The sequence below is a fragment of the Aphelocoma coerulescens genome, chromosome 5, assembly GCF_041296385.1.
Source record: "Aphelocoma coerulescens isolate FSJ_1873_10779 chromosome 5, UR_Acoe_1.0, whole genome shotgun sequence".
Classification (NCBI taxonomy): domain Eukaryota; kingdom Metazoa; phylum Chordata; class Aves; order Passeriformes; family Corvidae; genus Aphelocoma; species Aphelocoma coerulescens.
The window spans coordinates 14,114,237-14,133,885 of NC_091019.1; the positions used below are offsets into that span (position 1 = coordinate 14,114,237).

Genomic DNA, 19,649 nt, shown 5'->3' on the forward strand with positions numbered 1-19,649 from the left:
TTGTATAATTCCTCCCGTGAGCATCTTCGTGTATGTGGGCGTGCGAGTGGAACTGGCTGTGCTCCCTCTGGAGGTTTTCCGGAGAAAACTGTGGATGCCCCATTCCTGCAAGTGTCCAAGGCCAGGTGGGACGGGGCTTGGAGCAACCTGGGACAGTGGAAGATGTCCATTGCAGGGGGTGAAACGAGGTGAGCTTTAAGGCCCCTTCCAACCCAAACCATTCTATGATTCCAGGATTCTATGTCTGTGTTTCCTGAAGGCTCAATGTTTTCTAGGATTAGTGATCCCACTGAGAACTGAGAGAAAAGGCAGTTCCTACCCCAAATAAACTCCAGTCTGCCCAGGGAAAGCAGGCAGAGGATGACCATTGTTATTCACAGACAGGAACTAAATAGAATCATAGATTTACCCCGAGACACAAGGGAAACATTTCCTATCTGAGGGATTCCCCATCCTGCAGGCTGGTCTCCAGACTTCACCCCCAGTTTTTTGCTGTGACCTTTCTCCTGCCAGATTTCTCCTGCTGATTTTCTGGTTTTGTTTCTAAGATGGCCTGGGAACACCTCCCAGACAAACCATCCCCTGAGGACTGGGTGATGTCTGTGGGGTCCCTGGACACGGATTCCCTCCGGGCTCAGGGAGGGGAGAAGGGTTTTGGCAGCACATGTCACTGCACAGGGTTGATGTTGAATTACACCAGCTCCAATCAGGGTCCCAGCAGAAGCCTGAAGGCTTTTGGAATTAAATTTCTTAAGAACTGGGAAGAAAAATCCTGTAAGTTCCACGGGGTCAGGAAAAAGGGCATCCTTCAGCTGCAAAAGTGTAATCATCTGAGGGTTTTGCTGCAGAAACACAGCTGGGGACTTGAGTTTTAGCTTGTCTTGACTGGAACAGAAGATCAAATGCATTCTTATTTTCTGAGTGGGAATGCTGGAGCGGAGAGGCTGGGATGGGTGGGGGCTTGACCCTCCCCGTGGCCCCAGTCAGGGTGTGTGGAATTGCACAAAAGTGCCAAAGTACCCCACACAACAGCTAAACTGAATAGTGAAAGAGATGCTTTTTTTTCCTTTTAAAAAATAATTTTCTGGCATCTAAGCTGGAGCAGAGAGGAAAATCAAGATTAACCAGCCTACAGATTCAGAACATGGTTCTGGAAAGAAAAGGAGACATACAGATGATTGAGGAGACAGAAAGATGGCATAAGCTACATTTCCTTTAAGAAAGCCAGGCTAGAAATGAAGCCCTTTCAAATAAACAAATAAAACCAATAGCAGAATTGTGCTGTCTTTATCTTATATCTACCATTTTATAACAGCATTGTGTCTGTAACACACCAGCAGCCAGCAAGGGATAAACCTATTAAATTCACACTGGGATGAAAGACGCAAATCCAGAAACCGAACACGGAGGCTTACAGAAGTAGGGAAATAAGGAAACAATGACAATTGCCGCTGGGACGTGGAACAAGATGATTCTCGGGACACACGAGGGCTTTTAAAGGGCACGGCGGCGGCAGCGCCCACTCTGGGCTTCCCGCGCTTTTCCGCCCCCCTCAGGATTTCGCGCGCTTTTCCCCCGCCCATCAGCGCTCCCCGCACTGCGCACGCGCGGCCGCGCGAGGCACCGCCCCGCGCCCCTCCCCTCAGGCGCCGCCGCGGCCCGGCCCCGCCATGTCGGACCGGCTGGCCAAGCCCTCCTGCCTCATCGTCGCCAGCGCCGCCGCCGCGGGTGAGACGCACTGGGGGGGCCCCGCCGGGTCGCGGGGAGTCACCGCTCCGGCCTCTGCGGGTGTCCCGCGCCCCCCGTCCCTTCTCAGCGCCGCGGCGGGGCGGGGCGGGGCGGTGCCGCGCGGGGGTGTCCCCTGTGTGGCTGTCGCGGCGTGTCCCGCGTGTGCCCGCCCCACAGCCCTTGCCGTGTGCGTGTCCCGTGTGTGTCTGTGTGTGTGTCACACTGCGGCCGAGCTGCTCAGCCCCACGTGTGCCCTCCGTGCGCAGCTGTGAGCCCACACCGTGCTCATCCGCACTGCAGGTGTTGCCTCCATGTGCAGCTGTGCTGGTTGGCTCTTCTGCGTGTGGCTTTAGTGGCTTTGAGGGGAAGGACGGTCGGCTTAGATTGGATGTTAGGGGGAAAAATCTTTTCCTGTGAGGGTGGAGAGGCCTTGGCACTGGTTGCCCGGAGAAACTGTGGGTGCTCCATCCCTGGGAGTCTCCCAGGCCAGGCTGAACAGGACTTGGAGTAATCTGGGGTAGCGGAAGGTGTCCCTGCCCATGGCAAGAGATTGGTACAAGATGGGATTTAAGGTCCCTCCCAACCCAAATCATTCCAGGATTCTATTCCTCAGCACACAGCTCACCTGTAATGAAGGCTATACATTTTTGATGTCTTAAAGTCATTGAATCATAACAAAATAATCCTCTGAAATTATCTAGCGCTTTTAAGATGAGCAGAACCCCAAGCTTGTGTACTTTGCTAGATAAAGTTTGGCCTGGATTAGACTATCACTGTTGTTTCCCTAAGGTGTTGGACTCTGTTTCCAGGTGTTTCAGCCCAGTCATTCCTTCACTGCTTTACTCTGGCCAGCTCTGCCTTTAACCTGCAAGTGGCAACTCCTGGGGTGAGTGAAAATGGGCAAATACTGTGATTTCAGCCTGAAACCAATTGATACCTCAGTTGTGATAATTGTACTATAAATGTATTGAGAGGTGTTTTATTGGCCTTAAATATTAAGGGACCTGTTTAATTCTGTTTTTTTAATACCCAAGTGACTGCAGGCTTTCTGTAGCATGGATTTGTACTTTTGTGGTGTCTGTTCCCACAAAGAGTGGAGGAAAAACTATTAGCACTAATTCAGTGGGAAAAATGGAAAACTTCAGTTTTTTGAGAGCTGAAGCATCCCAAAATCCCACATGGCCATCCTTCAGGAAGTGTCATGGATGCTTGTGCAGTGATCCTGACCACGGTGTGTGAACCATGTTATCCCCAGGGCAAGCCCATTGATTTTGTGGATGTGAACGAGGGCAACATGCGCTGGATCCAGGACTTCCGCATGAAATCCTATGCCAACCCTGCCAAGCTGGAGTCCATTGATGGTAAGTGTATCCCCACAGGCCACTGTCAGGAAAACAGGGGTTGCTTAGGGCCAGGATTTTAGGGAAGAGCGACACAGAAAAGGCAGGAAAGTTGTGTTTCAAGAGAAAACCATGGCCAGCTGCAGTTGTTGTTTTATTTTTTATTTAAGAGGAAGTCCTGGCAACTGCTTTGCTGTTTTCCTATTTATCTTGGAATGGTCATTCTCTTTTAATATATATGCAATGTATACATATAATGTCTGTGTTGTATATAAGCACACACTACATTGTTACTTGTTCAAAATAAATATTTTGCTGGAGTAGGAGCCAGCAGACAGAACAGTTCTAAGTTTTGCTTGGATCATCAGGGCTTATTAAAAATGTGTGTTCTTTGTCCCAAGAAGGACCTTTTTCTCTCTTCTGTGTGTAGCTCTGTTAGTTTCTTTAGGTTATTTTTAACTGATTCATGTAGGCTTGTCCTATTTTTTTCCAAATGTGCAGTGGATTTATGGTCAGACTTTTTGGGTTTTTTACCTGTCCTACAGTCTGTCCCTGCTTTCCTCCTGACCAGGGGCTCGGTACCATGCCCTGCTGATCCCAAACTGCCCTGGGGCCATGACTGACCTGGCCAACAGTGGGTACCTGGCCAAGATCCTGCAGCACTTCAGCACTGAGAGCAGTAGGTGAACATCCTCGGGGGAGTGGGTAAATGAAACAGGGCTCCTGTGCTGCTCCTGCAGGGCTGCTGCCTTCCAGAGACTTAGAAGTGTTTGCATGGCTAAAGAGCATTCAGAACTGGGGAGGAAAAAGGTGTCTTCAGGGGGGGAACAAGTATCTTAATGGGCCTTAAAAAACAGAAAGGGAGTCTTAGAAGAAAAAAAAAGTATCCTAAAATGTCTTAAAAAGGAAAATGGGAGTCTTAAAAGGAAAAAAACCTGTCCTTAAGTGTCTTAAATCGGAAAAAGAGAGCCTTGAAAAGGGAAAAGAGGTCTTAAAGTATCTTAAAAAGCAGTGCTAGTAGCTTTTCAGAGCTTGTCTCAGAAGAAGGATTTGCTGCGTTATAGTGGTACAGAAATGGCTCTGTCCAAATCAGCAGGATTCAAGGCTCAGAGCCAAGTGAGGAATGCACCAGGATCATCATTAAAGCTGCAGTTAATCAAGACTTGGGGTGTGCTCTGCATTTGAGCATTTGTGGACCTGTCTCTGGACTTGGAGTAAAAATCTGCCTTACTCTTCCCCTTACTGAAATAATAATAGAATAACTATAGTAATTCTATTATAGACAATAACTGCTACTGCAGTGTGCAGGAAAGCCCCTACAACCTAGAGGAACATTGTCAGTGCAGTATAACTTCACTGCAGGAGGGCAGCATGACTCTCACCACACTCACCTGTTTTAACTATTTGGAGATGCTCACAAATGTGCTTTAATTCTTTTCTAGAGCCCATCTGTGCCGTGGGACAGGGAGTGGCAGCTTTGTGTTGTGCCACCAATGAAGATAAATCCTGGGTTTTCCAGGGATACAGCCTGACAGGGGTAAGTCAAGCTTTTACCTGATTTTTGCTGTTTGGGGGCTTTTTTGCTGTGTGAATTTCTGGTGGTTTTGGTCTCACCCAGGAACTTCCTATAAACATGAATTACTGGTTTGATACCCTTGGCTTGTGCAAGATGTGCAGAGTTGTCTTTGACAAGGGGCCCAGCAATGAGGGCGTGAAGGGTTTGTCCCACTGGCATGGTAACTGGCGTGTGTGGAATGCTTTCCCTCTGATTGTTCAGTAAACTTTAAACTGAAGCAAAAAAAGTGCTGGAAATTCCTGCTGCAGCTCTTTGCATTTGTTGTTGAGGACTTAAAAAGTTTGTTTGTTTGTTTGTTTCATGAATGGGGATAAATGATATTTCTCAAGGTGCTGTTTCTTTTTGAAAGGTAGAGGGAGTCTTAGGAAAGCAGAGGAAGTTTTAGGCAAAAAGCCAGTACAAATTGTCTTGCAATTAAAGCAGCCGGTTACTGCTGATACTTTATTTATGTGCTCTGACCTCACAGCCCATTTTATAGTGTCAGAGTGATGAAAATCGCCCTAGTACAGCTTCTAGTGTGGAAAATTTACCATGAAAATTAAGAAATTGAGATTTTGTGACTCACAAAAGCTATGAGTGTTCTCATGTCCTTCGGTTTGAGTTAAGGATCATTTATGGCTCTATATGAATTGTTATAGTCCATGATGAAATATTGTAAATCATGATGTGGCCTAGCTATAGTTGCTGTGGAAACCATAAAATTAAATTCCTTCCCTTTGCACATAAAAACTGTAAGAGCTCCTAAATTTTCTGTCTTTAAGCTGTTTCCCATATTCATTCCAACATGGATTACTGTTTTTGGACTCTGCAGGGGGCACAGCATCTGTGTCCAAATATTTGTGTGCCATGGACAGACAGGTCTGTGCCTTCCTGAAGTTAATCACACCTGCAGAAATTGTTTGGTTGTTGTTTTTTCCTCTTTACTTAACTCATTTAAGAGTTTCCAGTTTGCTCCCTGCACAAAATCCATCAAAGCTGCTTGTGGTTATTTGGTTGGGAGAATAGTAGAGGGAGCAGAAATATAAATTTCAGGGAAATATGTTCTGGTTTTGCTTGGCTTTTTCTGTAAAAAGCCAGCCAGACTCCTTTCCTTTTGATCTATTTCAGCCCTCTGTGTACGAGCTGGTGAGGCAGCCGAATTTTGCCAGTTTGTCCATTATTGTGGAAGATTTTGTGAAGGATTCTGGAGCTACATTCAGTGGTGGGTCATGCCTGGTGTCCAGGATGGACACTTTGTGTCTCCTTTGGGAAGTGAGGGCTTGTGTGCCAGTAGTATCCAGCTGAGCAGGCCACTGGCAGGATATCTCATCTGGCATTCCCATTCCCTCATTTACCAGTACATCACTGGTCATTTGCAAGGCCAGGTTGGACAGGGCTTGGAGCAGTCTGGGATAGTGGAAGGTGTCCTTGCCCGTGCCATGGGGATGGCAATGAGCTTTAGGGTCTCTTCCTACCCAAACCAGGCTGGGAGTCTGTCTGGAATGAGGTAACTTAAAAATTCTGTTTGGGGTGCTGAGCAGTTGCTGGTACATCTGAGCACGCTGGGATGTTGTAACTGGCCAGAAAATGGGTATTTAATTTTTGTAGCGTGGTGATCACAACTCATGTCTGGTATAAGAAGAATTTATGTTGTATTGTGAGGTAATTGCAACTTTCAAAGACATACTTTGAGATGATGAAAGTCTCCTGATATATGTGCTTTACCCACCTGGTGTTAATTGAATCAAGGACCCAGTCCTGTTCTTCCAGAAAAGGATTTCCTAGGGAAATTGTTTCAGCATGAGGGGCTTGAGACTGCCTCTGTCTGCTGGGGTAATAGATCAGCACCCAGCAAATCTGTCTGGCCAAAATAGTTACGTGTTGTGTTGGGTTTATCAGTGGTGGGATTCTGGCACTGAGTTTGTGTGCTCTAACAGAATCCCTGTGTTTTTCCTCCTGTGTTCAGCCAGCAGCCCAGATGCTGTCCATGTGGTGCTGGACAGGCACCTGGTGACAGGACAGAATGAGAATTCCACCCTTCCTGCTGTCCAGAACCTTCTGATTCTTTGCAATGTCAGGTAAGGTAAGATGGGGCTTAAGAACTGGGAACAGCCATTGGTGAGCATCTTTTGGTTTCAGGAATACTGTCCCTCAAAAGGGTTTTTTCCCCATGGTTTTCTACTGAAGTGTGTGTCACTTCTGTTTGGTCAAGCCAGCAAGGGAGTTCTGTCTTTTGGCAAAGAGCATTTGATTATTTAGAAAAAGAAGATGAAAATGTGTGGGGAAATGCACAGCTGTAGTGGAACTGGCAAAGTAAAATGCTGAATAGGCTTCACTAAACATTTCTGTTCAGGGAAACATCTCTTGTTTCTTGAGCTTTGGCAGGCTGGCTTTGAGTCAGCTCTGGTTTAGGATTCTGAGTATGAATGGATTTAATTTCTTTGGAAATGGCTTGGCTTGTTTGAGAGTCATCTTGTCAGACAGAAGAGCACATATGAATAACCACAAACCCCTTCTTTTGTTCAGGTGCGTGTGTGGTACCAGTCCTGTCCTGGCTGTGCACTAACAGGTCCTGTCATGTCTGGGTGTGTTTCCTTCAACAGGAAATGAAGGAGAAGGTCTGTTTGCAAAGAGGGTGGATGAAGAGCCAGCAGGCTGAGGATTTCCATGGCTGTGACCTGGATAAAGCATCCCTCTGAACCCCTGTCCTGGACTCTGGAGTGACTGTGGCAGTGAAGCAACAGTGTCAGGTTCTGTGTATATGGAATCATGAAGGTTTTCAGAAGCAGCTGGGACACTCCCTTACATTTTTGCTGCTCCATTTTCTCACTGCTTCTCTAGACCCTCAATTTACAGATGTGGGGAACTGTCTTCTCAAAACCCCCCAAAAGTTGGTGCTGTGAATACAAATTGCTGAAGCTGAAGGCCTTGCTGTGGGTTGGCATTGTACTGATGCACAGCATGCCCTTGTTTTCTTCCTGCTCACATCGCTGGAATTGTGTTTAAAAAGTTTGCTCAGCTATTTTTTTTAAATGGTCCTACAATTGTTTATTTGTTCTCCTTTGTGCTGCTTATGTTGTGGGTTTTGTTCTCTTGGAAATACTCCTCTCTGGGAGTACACTGCTGCTGTCTCTTGCTGGAATTTTGTGGACTAAGGCACTGAAAAATGAAGGTGGCTAATGTGGGTCCCATGTGAGGAACCAGTTGTAGGGTTGAGTCTGGCCTTCTGCTTCCTTCTGAGCTGCAGGTGTGGCTTGAAGCTGAGCATGGAAAGGAATTATCAGACTGAGATTTTTTTTTTAATTGTTGCAGGCTCAGACATACCAAATATATTGGAAAGTAGATAAATTAACTTTCAGATAATTGATTTTCCTTCCCTCTTAGAATTGTGGGCAACATTTCTCCAGTGCCCTAAGGGGAAGGACCTTTGGGGTTGCATTTTTGTTTTTCTTACCAGGATATTAAAATATTTTGGTTCTAACAAGTCATCAAGCAGGGAAATTTTGTCTTTTCTATGGAAATCCAGTTTTTTGGCTCTGTCTCAAGAATTCAGTGTGATTTTAAAAGACAGACTGCTGTGGGTTTTGCTGGGTCTTCTGCTATTGCATTCTGGAGCCCAGCTTACAGATCTTTGGCATTGATGGAAATTAAAACCAGAATTTGAAATGAAAATTGGGCTTTGATAGAAAGTAAAGTATCAATTAGCTTTGGTAATTTAAATCTTCATTCTTGACAAGCCATCTTGGGGATTTGATGTTGACACCATCAGGGAATACTTTCAGTCTGGAAAGCCACATCTAGTTTGTGAAGTGGGAGACTGCATTTCCTTAGGGACTGTTGTTTCTGTGGGATTTTGCCAAAATCGCTGCATCTTTTACTGCTTACCTGTAAAAATAGAATATTGCTGTCTACCCTGTGTCCTGTTTTCATTCCTTAAATGAGGTTCTGTTCAGGCTCATTCATTTGCTGCCAGGTGAGCAAACAGTGTTCACATCACTACAGGCTTTGATCAGTCCCCTGTTGTGCAATTTTTCCTTACTTTGTGGCATCCCAGACCTGCTGGAATTGCTCTGCTTGTGCCTCTGTTGGGAAGCAAACAGTTGGACAGAGCACACTGCCTGGGGACTTGATGGTGCTTCCTTTTTCCTCCCATATGAGAGCAGAAAAAAGATGAGCTCCTGTGTGTGTTTTCACTCTTTCCCATCACACACCCCATTTTATCTCCTCAGCCATGAAGTTGCTCTTGGGAAAATTGGGGTAAGAGTTGTGTGGTCTGTCAGCAAGTGGCTGGAGAGGTGATGTGTGCAGGTGTGGGCTGACAGCTTTGTGAGTGGGATCTGGATGTGGTGGGCTGGATTGTGTCACCTTCACAAGTCATGCTGACAAACTGGGAGCCATCTGAGTCATAGAATCATGGAATTTAGGTTAGAAAAGAGCTTTTAAGATGAAGTCCAAGCATCAGTGCAGCACCACCACCATGTTCACCACTCACCCTCAGGTGTCCCATCCATGTGTTTTCTGGACACTTCCCGGGATGGTGACTTCCACCACTGCCCTGGGCAGCCTGTTCCAGTGATTGACATCCATTTCCGTGAAGAATTTTTCCCTAATATCCAACCTAAGCTTCCCCAGGCACAACTTGAGGCCATTAGTGATGATAGCTCTTAAGTTCTTGTTACAGTATGACCAATTTTAGCCAGGGTTTGGAAATTGTTCAAAAACGGTGGGAAAAGAAGATGAAATGAACATAGAAAACACAAAGCTGTTGAACGTTGTCCAGGTATGTTCAGGAAAGTTTTATTCTGTTTATTTTCCGTGTTAATTTTGTTCTACAAATGTAAAACATGATAATTTGTTTTTTTCTTTTCTTTTACCTAGAAGGTATTTACATCAACCGAAATCATGAAGTGGCATTACACAAAGAGCAAGGATTTTTTCATAATTCTTCCATTTTAAACTTCCCATGGGAAGAACCTGGGTTTGTATCTTCTGTACCTTGTGCCTGGTCCAGGTGAGGAACCCTGTGAACGATCCCATCCCAGGCATCCAAGCAGTGGTGTTTATACTGAGGGGTTTTTGTCTCCAGGGCAGAAACTGCTTCCCAAAGAACTGAAAACCTTCAAATTTGGGCGATTTTCATCCCACACAAACCTTGATTCAGCATTGCAGTGTGCAGTGCTTGGTGCTTTGGTCCTAGGAATGTTACCAGCCAGGCTTGTTTCCTTGGAAATCTGTTCCTGGTGACATCCAGCTGGTAGGTTTCATTGTTTTGTTTATTTGGGTGGGGGTTTGGTTTTATTTTCTAGGGCTTTTTATTTATTTGGGACTCACATTGTTACATCTTCTCTTAATAGCTGGGACCATATCCTCTTTTTTTCTCTGGTATTTTTACAGGCAGATATGGAGGTACCTGCTAGAAGCATCAGAGTGCCTCTGCAGTAGGTGGAGCAGGATGAATCCAAATGGATAAGGAGTTTTGTCAGATGTTGGCTCACAGCTGTAAAAGGGCACCGCTGTCTTGTACCCCACAAAGGATTTATTCACCAAGAGGACAGCCCACCATCCCTAAGGTACGGGAGCATTTCCTGGCAGGTTTACAGCCAAGCTGGGAAGAGGGGTGCTGGTGCAGCAGTTGGGAAACTGCTTAACTCTGGAAAACAGAGCCCCAAGACCTGCCTGTGGGCATGATCTCAATTTTCATGTTTTTGGGGATCCTGACAAGATGTTTGAACTCTGGCCCTGTCTGCAGCGATGGTTGTTGGTCATACTAGCATTCCATCAGTGTATTTAATATTTAATTAAGAAGATTCTTTTCTTGGAGCTTCCAGAGTATAATCTTGTAAAATAAACCTTAAAATTGTCTTTAAAAATGGAACCTGCTGCTTTATTCATCTTGTGTGCATTCAAACAAGGGCCAGAAGAGATGGAAGTGGCTCTCTGGTCCTTCTTTACTTTACAATTTCAAATGGAATAGTTTGGTGGCATCCGTACTGGCCTCTGATGGCTGTATTGGATAGACATAACCAGTGAATCTAAGGACTCAAATTAAATTCCACGTTGGGAGGATGAATATAAATGGATGCACTCAGTGTGTCTGTTCTTCCAACAGCTCTGCTCTCCTGTACCTCCTGTTTCAAGAATGGAGGAGGTGCTGGGAGCAGCAGCATGTCTCCCTTAGCACAACGTGTGATGGGATGCAAGGCATGGCTGGAGGAGGAAGGAAAAGCTTTTCCAACCCAACTCCAAGCTTTGTGTGTTTGCTGGATGTTGGAATCTGAGAGAAGCCACCACAAGGAAGGGCTGGGAAAGCTGCTGTCATTTTCAAATCAATGCTTTAAAGTTTATGTATGTATTCTTTGGGATTTCTCCACACATACACTTTACATCTGCCCCTAATTCCTCAGTCCTGTCCTTGTGCCTGTAAGAGCTACAGACCTTGCTGGGAGGCAAGAGACATCTCCTGATTTCTTAATCTGAGGAGGTATGGAGATCTGGGAAATCCCAGAAGGAGTTTGTAAGTGGGGCACAGACAAGGGCCCTGGGAGAGATCTCTCCATCTGCTGAAGAGAGGGGAAGTTGAGGAAGAGTTAGGAGTAAATGGACTTTGTGTGACTGACTAAGGAGCTGTACGGCTGTAAGGCTGAAGGTTTATGTGGTGCTTGTTTTTTTTTTCACCATTTCAGGAAGGATGTGGATTTTGTGGCTTAGCCACGGATGTCAGGCACCTCACAGCATCCAGCTGTGCTGCAGAGAAGGAACCCCAGTGCTGAGGAGGAAACACCAGCTGCCACCACAGCAGGTAAGGGACCCTGTGACCGAACATTTTAAGCATAACTTGTTTGCCTGCTGCCCCCTCAGCTCTTGAGAGGTGTCTGTAGGTAAGTGGAGTAAGGCATAATTTATTATTGTAACTTAACTGTTACTCAGGCACCTTTTCCTGCCTCTTACCCTTTCAGGGAAGTATTTTGTTCTCTCTTGAGCACCTTCTGAAACGCTTCAGAGTTTCATTTAAGCTCCAGTGTTACTGACCCAGCTGTGTCTCAGCTATGTGAGGGGACAGATTCCACGCATGTGAAGGTTCTTGCCTCACTCAGGAAAAAAGGGGCATTTATTCCAAAGGCTCCAAGCCTCTGACCAGCCAGTTTGACAGCAGCAAGTCCCCACATTCTGTGTGCCTGAATCCCCAGCCTGACCTGGTGGGTGCAGTGTGTGGTGTTACAGCACAGCAACCTGCTCTAGGGGCAGGTGGCCCTGCCCATGCCAGGGGAGTGGAATGGGATGGTCTTCAAGGTCCCCTTCCAACCCAAACCATTCTGGGGATCTCTGTAGGAATACTCAGTTTAGTAAGAGTGAAAAATGCCAGATAGGTTAAATTAAGAAGGAATGTGCAGTGGAGGGTCTGATGGCTGTAGGGAGGGGCAGGGTCAAGGTTTTAGTGCTGGCTTGACTTTGAGGATAAAAGGTCACCTCCCTTTGGGCAGCCTGCTTTCTGCCTGCTCTGCTTCCCCCCTCACCAACAGCTGTAGGACAGAGGGTCTGGATGAGTCCCCTGGGGACTTCACCTCCCTCTGGAAGACTGGCAGGATTCCCAGGGCAGGCTGGGAGTGCAGCACCAGCTGTCCGTGTCTGATTGTAGCTGGCTGTCCCTTTGGCTGGAACAGCAGCTCCCAGGTTGTTCTGGATGTGCTGACAGCAGAGCTGCTGTGTCACACTGGGGTGAGGGATCAGTGGCTCCCTTGGTCTGGACAGAGCATGTGTCTATCAGTGCTGGAGCTGCACTGCTGCCTTTTCTCCCTTTTCTTTAAGTTCAGGCAACTTTCTCAGGAAACAGCAAATTGTGTCCACATACAAGCAGGGATCTCTTAAAATCAAGGAATGAATCACTGAGGTTGGAGAGGACTGCTGAGACCATGAAGTCCAGCCATTCCCCTAGCACTGCCAAGGCCACCACTATCTCATGTCCTCAGGTGCCACATCCACGTGGCTTTTAAATCCCTCCAGGGATGGGGACTCAGCCACTGCCCTGGGCAGCTGTGCCAGGTTGGACAGCCCCTTTCAGTGAATAAATGTTCCCTAATATCCAATCTAAACCTTCCCTGGCACAACTTTAGGCTGTTTCCTTCTTGTCCTAGCACTTGTTCTTGTCTACTCTTCATAGAACTGGGTCTATATAAACTAGTAAGATATACACACACACATATGTATATATTTTGACATATGTGTCTCACAGGAGTACTTGTGGGTTTTGTACCAAGAGGGGCTTATGAAAACTGTGTTTGCTCTTTAAAATAACATGAAATTAAAAACTGTTTTCTTAAATGTGTTAGGACTGTAATCTTAATTAGGAATTTAATATAAAAAATCAAAATCCTATCAGGTGTCTCCTGCAGCAGTGAATTGACCATGTTACAGGGCAAATCGGTTTTAATTTGCATGTATTGACAAAAGTGCCACAAAAATTTGAAATTCCATTTGTCCCCTTGCAAATTGATAAAAAAAAAAAAAAGCATGATACAGAAATCTATCCACACACAGCATGATACTTTTACAGGTAAGACATTTGTACATCCACTGAACCTCAGGTGATCCACCTCAGCCTGGAGCACTCAGGGAAATGCTGATTATTATTTTGTCTTTTTTTACTTTCCATTTTCAGCGCTGAACATTCGCTCCTAGAAAAATAATAGAAAAAGCATGGCTGAGTAAGAGTTTGGGAATGCTGCAAGGAGTTGCCAGTCACCAAGTGCCTAGATCAGGTATACTGAATGTTTCTACCCCAAAACACACGGTTTGATGAATCCCACATGAAAGCCTCTCCACAATCTGACAGAAGACTTTGACAGCATACCTGCTCTTTCTTAGTGCCTCCAAGTACAAACATGATTTATTTCCAGCTCACTACCTGCAGATTATTTGTGTCCTGTACTGCTGCTGACAGCTCAGAATCAGATTTAAGGGACTTCTCACTTTGACAGTTATCCTGATGAGCTGCCAATCCTGGGGCCTCAAACTGCAGGTGTGGCCCACACATGGCAGGAATTCTTTCTTGGCATGCAGTGAAGCTTACCAAGTTCACTGAATTTAGGTGGCTTGTCCCACATAACCTGTCCAAAAACCTGACCAGACTCGTTTAATCCTTAGCCACACCAGGCTGGCTGCAGTACATGGAAGGAGCATGATACAACATCTACCTTCAGCATCCTCTCCAGCTTAACTGCATCTGCAGCAAATCTCCTGATCCCATCAGACAGCTTTTCCACAGCCATTTGGTCTTCGTTGTGGTGCCAGCGGAATGCCTTCTCATCCAGGTGGATCTTCTCAAGATTGCATGCCTGAGCTGTGCAGGAGAAGTAGAAAAAGAAACAAAAACCAGGTGATCAGACTCTTATAAAAAATTTAGACTTCCTAAAATTGTTTTGAGTTCTAACCATTTCTAGGTGTTGGAAAAATTTTAAATACTTTTAGTATGACTTGCTGCAGGAGCACAATCTGGGATGTGAGATTGAAGTGCTCCTGATCTGGCTGGAGGAGAACAAAGAGGAAAAAGGAAAAGGTAGCCTAATAAATCAGTTTATCTTAATGTACAGTGTTTGTGTGTGTCATTATCTTGTACCTGCTGCTGAATGGCACAGCACTTCCAGGCCTATTCTAAGGAACTGTGCAACCGCCCTGCAGCAGTGAAACATTCTAAGCAAATATTCTGAACAATCAGGGCTTTGATCATTTGGCAAGAACTAACAAAAGCTCATTTGATAGCAGGCTCCCAGGCCAGCAGCAGCCTGTGGGCAGCAACCCATGGCTACAGCTGTGCACAGAACTGCTTTCTGAGATGTAAACCAGCATTTTAATGAGGCTGCAGGAAAGGGACACTATCACAGAATCCTGGAATGACTTGGGTGGAAAGGAACCTTACACCCCATTCAGTTCCACTGCCCAGCCATGAGCAGGGACACCTTCCACTATCCCAGATTGCTCCAAGCTCCATCCAACCTGGCCTTGAAGTGCAGTGGGAACAAGGATTCCAAGCCATTGTGGCACAGTGTCACCAGATCAAATCACTCGGTCTTGTGTATGATTTGTTTCTAATTTCTGGAGGGAAAACACCTCTTGGCATGTCTAGAGATTAAGATGAAACCAAGTTTGGCATCTTTGCTACTGTTCAGTGAAATTTCATCCTGAGCATGTGCACATTAACTTTCCTCTTCTCTCCCTGTCCCACGGGGAGAGGTGCACAGTATGGACACACACTCCAAACCCAGTGTAATCCAATTAGTGCTCAGTGTGTCAGCAATTGTAGCAGTGATACTGTAATGAGGCTATAGTATTTCCTCTAGGAAATTGGATTTATCCCTTAAGCAGGATGGCAGCAAGCACCACAGCACTGACCAAAACCCCAGACTCAGCACTGCAGAAGAAGGGAAGACTGAACAAAACCCCCAGGAGTGGACTCACCCTCTTTGACACTGAGTGTGGGAGTTAACTTGACGTGCTCTTTGCTGAGCTCTGCCAGGAGCTTGGGTGAAATGGTGAGATAGTCACAGCCCGTGAGCGCTTTGATCTGGCCTGTGTTGCGAAATGATGCACCCATCACAATGGTTTTGTAGCCAAACTTTTTGTAGTAGTTATAGATCTTGGTGACACTCTTCACTCCTACAAGCAGAAACCAGCAACTTTACTTTAAGTGATTATTTAGAACATGCTCAAACACGGCATTTTGCCATAAGAGGACTTTTACAAGTAAACTGTTTGAATGAGCAGGTGTTGTTTTTCTCAGCAGTGTGCTCACCTGGATCCTCTGAAGGCTCATAGGTTTTCTTGTCTCCATTTGCAACATACCAGTCCAGGATCCGTCCCACAAACGGGGAAATGAGAGTAACTCCAGCTTCAGCACAGGCAACAGCCTGAGCAAAGGAGAACAGCAAGGTCATGTTGCAGTGAATCCCATACTCGGCCTCCAGAACCCTGCAGACACAGGCTGGCTTAGAACAGCACTTTGCTCACCTACAGAATTCATATTCAGGAATGAGCTGCTAAGTTCAAATTACTGAATTCCTTAAGTTAATTTAGGAATGGGGCATACTTGGTAAGCTTTAAAGTTGTCAGCTAACAGCAGATGTTTTGTGCTGCCAAACTCTGCTTTATTAATGCTGTTCCTCCAGCCAAATGCAGCCAGCTTAGCAGGGTATTTCAGGAAACTGTGGCCTGGCCCTTGTATGAAGAAACTTTCCCTATTTCAACAGCAAGCTGTGGCAGAGCACCTTCCGTGCTCATGACAGACTTCCTCATGCTCTGCTTTCAGCACTGCTGTTTATTCAAGTGCAGAATGCAATGTCAGTGCCTGTGGACAGGCAGGAGCACGCCATGAATCAGCACACCAGGCACACACAGCCTTACCTGCCAGCCTGGATTCCTTCCCACGTCGAAGAGAGCTTGATGAGAATCCGATCTTTACCAACTCCTACTTCCTTGTAGAGGTCGATGAGGCGCCTGGCCCTTTGAATCATTCCTTCCTTATCAAAGGACAACCTTTGAGGCAAGAGCAGCACTGTTTAAAACTGATTGGTTTGTATTTTTTTTTTTAATTCTCTCCCCGAGGGCCTCATGGGAAACACTGTACTGTTTTATCAGCATTTACATGCCAACAGCAGGTTTGTGTTCTCAGACCCTCCTGGATGGTCAGCCCTTTGAGAAGGAAGTTTCTTATAATAAATTCAGAAGCTGAGCATTAACAAAAATTGGCACTGAGCAATTTAACACCAAGTCCTGTGCAAGTCTTGAAATAAACTGTTCAAACAGATCTCTTCCTAAATTGAGCAGCTATTATCACATAGAAGAGAACGAGCGAAACTATGACTGGAAGTGTGAGGTTTCCCTTGCTTAAGAAGCAGCAGGAAGATTATGAAAACCCAAGGTCAGTGCTACTTGTTACAGAGTTCTAGTCAAGCTAAGGGAAATCCACACTCTTAAATATTAACAATATAAGTCCTGCTGGTCTTCTAGGCAAGTAATATTTCTCCAACTCAAATCAGGTCTCTTTTTTAATGTACAAATATCCAGGGTAACCCAGAGGGAAAAGAGCCAACCTTGCATCTACTTCTGTGGACACACGGCCAGGTATCCTCTTCAGGATTTCAGCTCCAAATAATACAAAAAGCTTGTCAGAAGCATTTTTGATCTGCTCCTCTTCTGACCTGAAAACCACAGAGAGCAAAAGCATTTATGGGGGTAAAAAAACCCTGAGTTTACACTTCGCCGTGGATTTGAAGATCAAATTTCACAGACCATTTAACATTAAATTCCAGAGTTCAAATGAGCCACTTCTGTCCTGCCAGCAGGATTAGCCTTTGGACACTCTTTCCTGTAATGCTGTTTTCCTGAGCAAGGAGGGCCAGGTGTGAGCTGGGAAATGGGGATGCATTTCTTAAAAGCACATCTGGAATAGGCGTAAGGAATTTTTCTTAAAGTGTTGAGGCCTTTTGGGGCAGGAGACAAACCCACAAGTACATGAGGGGGAAACCCCAGTGTGTTGCTTGTATATAAATAAGGCATTTTAAATACAGGTCTGCTGAGATTAAAACCCTCTTTACTTACCCACCAAGCTTCTTCCCGTAGGCAACGGCATCATCCACAAGATTCTGGTATGCCGGCATCTGAGCCGCAGTGAGGATCAAGGAGGGATTTGTGGTGGCATCCAGGGGCTTGTACTCATCGATGGCTAAGGAAAGAAAACCAATCTGTTGGAAACAGCCAGCCAGCCTGAGAAATCAGAAGCATTTTGCTCAACCAGGTGAGAATGTAAACACTTGTTACTGACAGAGCACAACAGCGCTGAGTGGTGTTTAAACACTGCTTGAAGGCTGGTTTGTGCCACAGTACAGAACTGCTGGGCTGCTGTCACAAGATACAGCAAACTTTAAAGTTTATAAACTACAGAAATTGCCCAAAAGTATAAACCTGTAGAAATGATGGATGAAGAGAAGTAGTACTAATTTCCAAACTTCATCCCCAACCAGCATAACTGAGCTTCAGGAATCACAGAGGGGAATAAAGAACCTTGAAGTCCCTATCTTTAGGGACCTTCCCTTCAAGCAGTCAGAAATTCAGGCTTTTGTTTGTGTCCAACTGATGGGGCCAGGACAGGTGAATTCACCTGTGAGGCTCCAGCACCTTTTCTTACTGCTTTTTAAACCTTTTCCAAACAGATGCAGTTTCTCAGTATCTGCTCTTGTAACTTCCTGGTCCCACCAGGAGGACACTTGAGTCTTGGTTTTACCCTAAGCCCTGGACTACGCCTGTTTCAGGTGATGCCAGGCATTTGCTCCAGCAGGCTGTGACACATATTATCCGGCTGTAATCACAGCCTGGCACCAGGGCCCGACTGGGCAAACAGTGCAGAGCCTCTGCAGGCCCCTTAGCAGTTTCAACAATGCAGTTAAAATGTCAAAAAAATAACAAAATATGTATTACCAGCCCCTTCTCCTCGGCATTTTCTGCACAGGGATGAAACCCCAAGTGAGAGAGTGCAACTGTACTGAAAATAAGCATTGTTTTTCCATAGATCCCTCCCAGGCAATGATCAGGATTCAGGAGAGAGGTCTACTCCATACAAACAGGTCCTTCAGAACTTCAATTCATGTGGGTACTGCTTAAAGCAGAGCAGCACATCAATGAAACTCCGTTCTATACCGACACCTTGATCTACCAACACCACTGGGAACCACCAGCAGCAACCACCACCTTCACCTCCACCAGGGTTTAACCTGCCACGTAAGGCTCTTGCCTTGTCTGGACTCTTAAGAATGACCCTCAGGTGATAAGAGCAGCCCAGAGAACAACTTGGGGATGTCCTGTGCAGGGCCAGAAGCTGGACTTGATGATCCCTGTGGGATATTCTACAATCCTTACTGCTGCCTGCATACAAACACCCCCTCGGCCATCCTGGGGGTGTGTTTTTTTCCTGTGTCTGAGCTGTTGCCACCCCTGTGCTCTCTTCACCTTAAGTTTACTACTCTTAAGACATTTGACAGTGGCCATTTAGGATTGTTTATTGTTACACCAACAGGATTAGGCAAGCAGTGGAGGGATTACTGCAGGCCTGGGCGAGAACAGGACAGGATTCAAGGACTGGTCTATACAACCCAGAGACACCCAAGGAGGGAATTCTTGGCTCTGACAGACCGAGCAGGCTCCGTGTCTGTGCCGGGCCAGGCAGTGACAGCTTGGGAACAAGTGGCTTTCTAATCGAAGGCCACCTCCCTTTCTCAGAAAGGAGTGTGCTGGCTTATTCTCAGGAGAAAATGAAAATAAAAGCACTCTGGCATTATTTTTACAGAATCCTGGAATGATTGGGTTGGAAGCGACCTTAAAGACTGTTCAGTTCCGCTCCCTGCCATGGGCAGCGACACCCTCCACTGGACCGGGTTGCCTTGCCTTGAGTTTGGAAAAAACCCCAAACAAGTCCCAGATCTAGACAGGTCACTGAAAGAAATCCCGAATTCATTAGCAGCAGAGCCTGGCTTGAGTCTGGCACTTCTTCCTGACAGCACGCAGAGCTGAATGTGGTGGTCACGGCAGACTCGAAGGCAAACTGAGAGAAAATTACGGGAGGGTCTGGAAAAGGTCCTGGCGGGGCGGGATCTGCCCTGGGATGGAGACCAAGGCGCCGCCACCGAGCGCCGTCCCTCCCGCCCTCCCTCAGCCCGCAGGGTGGTTCGCTCCCCCCGGCGCGCGCCCCTTCGGCCGGGCGCGCCCACTCCCCGTTAAGGGGGGCGGGAGAGGGGGCTAAGGAGAAGATGCAGTGACAGGATCCCCTCGCGCCGCCTCTCACCGTTGAAATCCCCGGTGTCGGCCACCACCGTGGTGTGATGCTTGAGCTGGTCCAGCGCCGACTCCATCTTCTGCCGCTTCACGGGGGACACCGACATGTCCGCGGCTGCGGGGGACTCGCGCACCTATAAGGGACGGTACGTGCCCGGAGGGGACCGGCCTGCGCGCGCACCCGCGGCCCGCGCGCTCCCGCCGCCCGT

At 46.5% G+C, this 19,649-nt stretch overlaps 2 protein-coding genes and 1 long non-coding RNA gene across 3 annotated transcripts; 2 read left to right on the top strand and 1 right to left on the bottom strand.

Annotated features, from left to right (window-relative positions):
* The first annotated feature begins 1,635 nt into the window (after positions 1–1,635).
* GATD1 (glutamine amidotransferase class 1 domain containing 1) lies at positions 1,636–8,534 on the top strand. Its single transcript, XM_069016713.1, has 8 exons — positions 1,636–1,728; positions 2,538–2,614; positions 2,984–3,089; positions 3,640–3,747; positions 4,511–4,605; positions 5,752–5,845; positions 6,590–6,701; positions 7,227–8,534. The coding sequence occupies exons 1-8, from the start codon at positions 1,671–1,673 to the stop codon at positions 7,231–7,233; spliced, it is 657 nt and encodes a 218-aa protein (XP_068872814.1). The 5' UTR covers positions 1,636–1,670; the 3' UTR covers positions 7,234–8,534.
* Positions 8,535–13,029: 4,495 nt separating this feature from the next.
* TALDO1 (transaldolase 1) lies at positions 13,030–19,639 on the bottom strand. Its single transcript, XM_069016712.1, has 8 exons — positions 19,451–19,639; positions 17,215–17,338; positions 16,707–16,814; positions 16,018–16,149; positions 15,410–15,585; positions 15,076–15,273; positions 13,815–13,960; positions 13,030–13,295 (listed from the first exon to the last, which is right to left on the bottom strand). Exons 1-8 carry the CDS (start codon positions 19,545–19,547, stop codon positions 13,263–13,265), a joined length of 1,014 nt encoding a protein of 337 aa, XP_068872813.1. The 5' UTR covers positions 19,548–19,639; the 3' UTR covers positions 13,030–13,262.
* On the top strand, positions 17,324–18,946 carry LOC138111265 (uncharacterized). Its single transcript, XR_011151298.1, has 2 exons — positions 17,324–17,410; positions 18,182–18,946. It is a non-coding gene; the product is annotated as an uncharacterized lncRNA (long non-coding RNA).
* Positions 19,640–19,649: the final 10 nt, after the last annotated feature.

Bases quoted from the DNA above. Each gene is read 5' to 3' on its own strand.
- TALDO1 (XM_069016712.1), bottom strand. From the start codon at position 19,547: ATGTCGGTGTCCCCCGTGAAGCGGCAGAAGATGGAGTCGGCGCTGGAC. The intron at 15,274-15,409 runs GTGAGCACACTG...TTCTGCTTGTAG, and splicing joins TGAGCCTTCAGAGGATCCAG to GAGTGAAGAGTGTCACCAAG. The intron at 13,961-15,075 runs GTGAGTCCACTC...TCTCCTGCACAG, and splicing joins CACACTCAGTGTCAAAGAGG to CTCAGGCATGCAATCTTGAG.
- GATD1 (XM_069016713.1), top strand. From the start codon at position 1,671: ATGTCGGACCGGCTGGCCAAGCCCTCCTGCCTCATCGTCGCCAGCGCC. The intron at 1,729-2,537 runs GTGAGACGCACT...CTCTGTTTCCAG, and splicing joins CGCCAGCGCCGCCGCCGCGG to GTGTTTCAGCCCAGTCATTC. The intron at 3,090-3,639 runs GTAAGTGTATCC...CCTCCTGACCAG, and splicing joins CAAGCTGGAGTCCATTGATG to GGGCTCGGTACCATGCCCTG.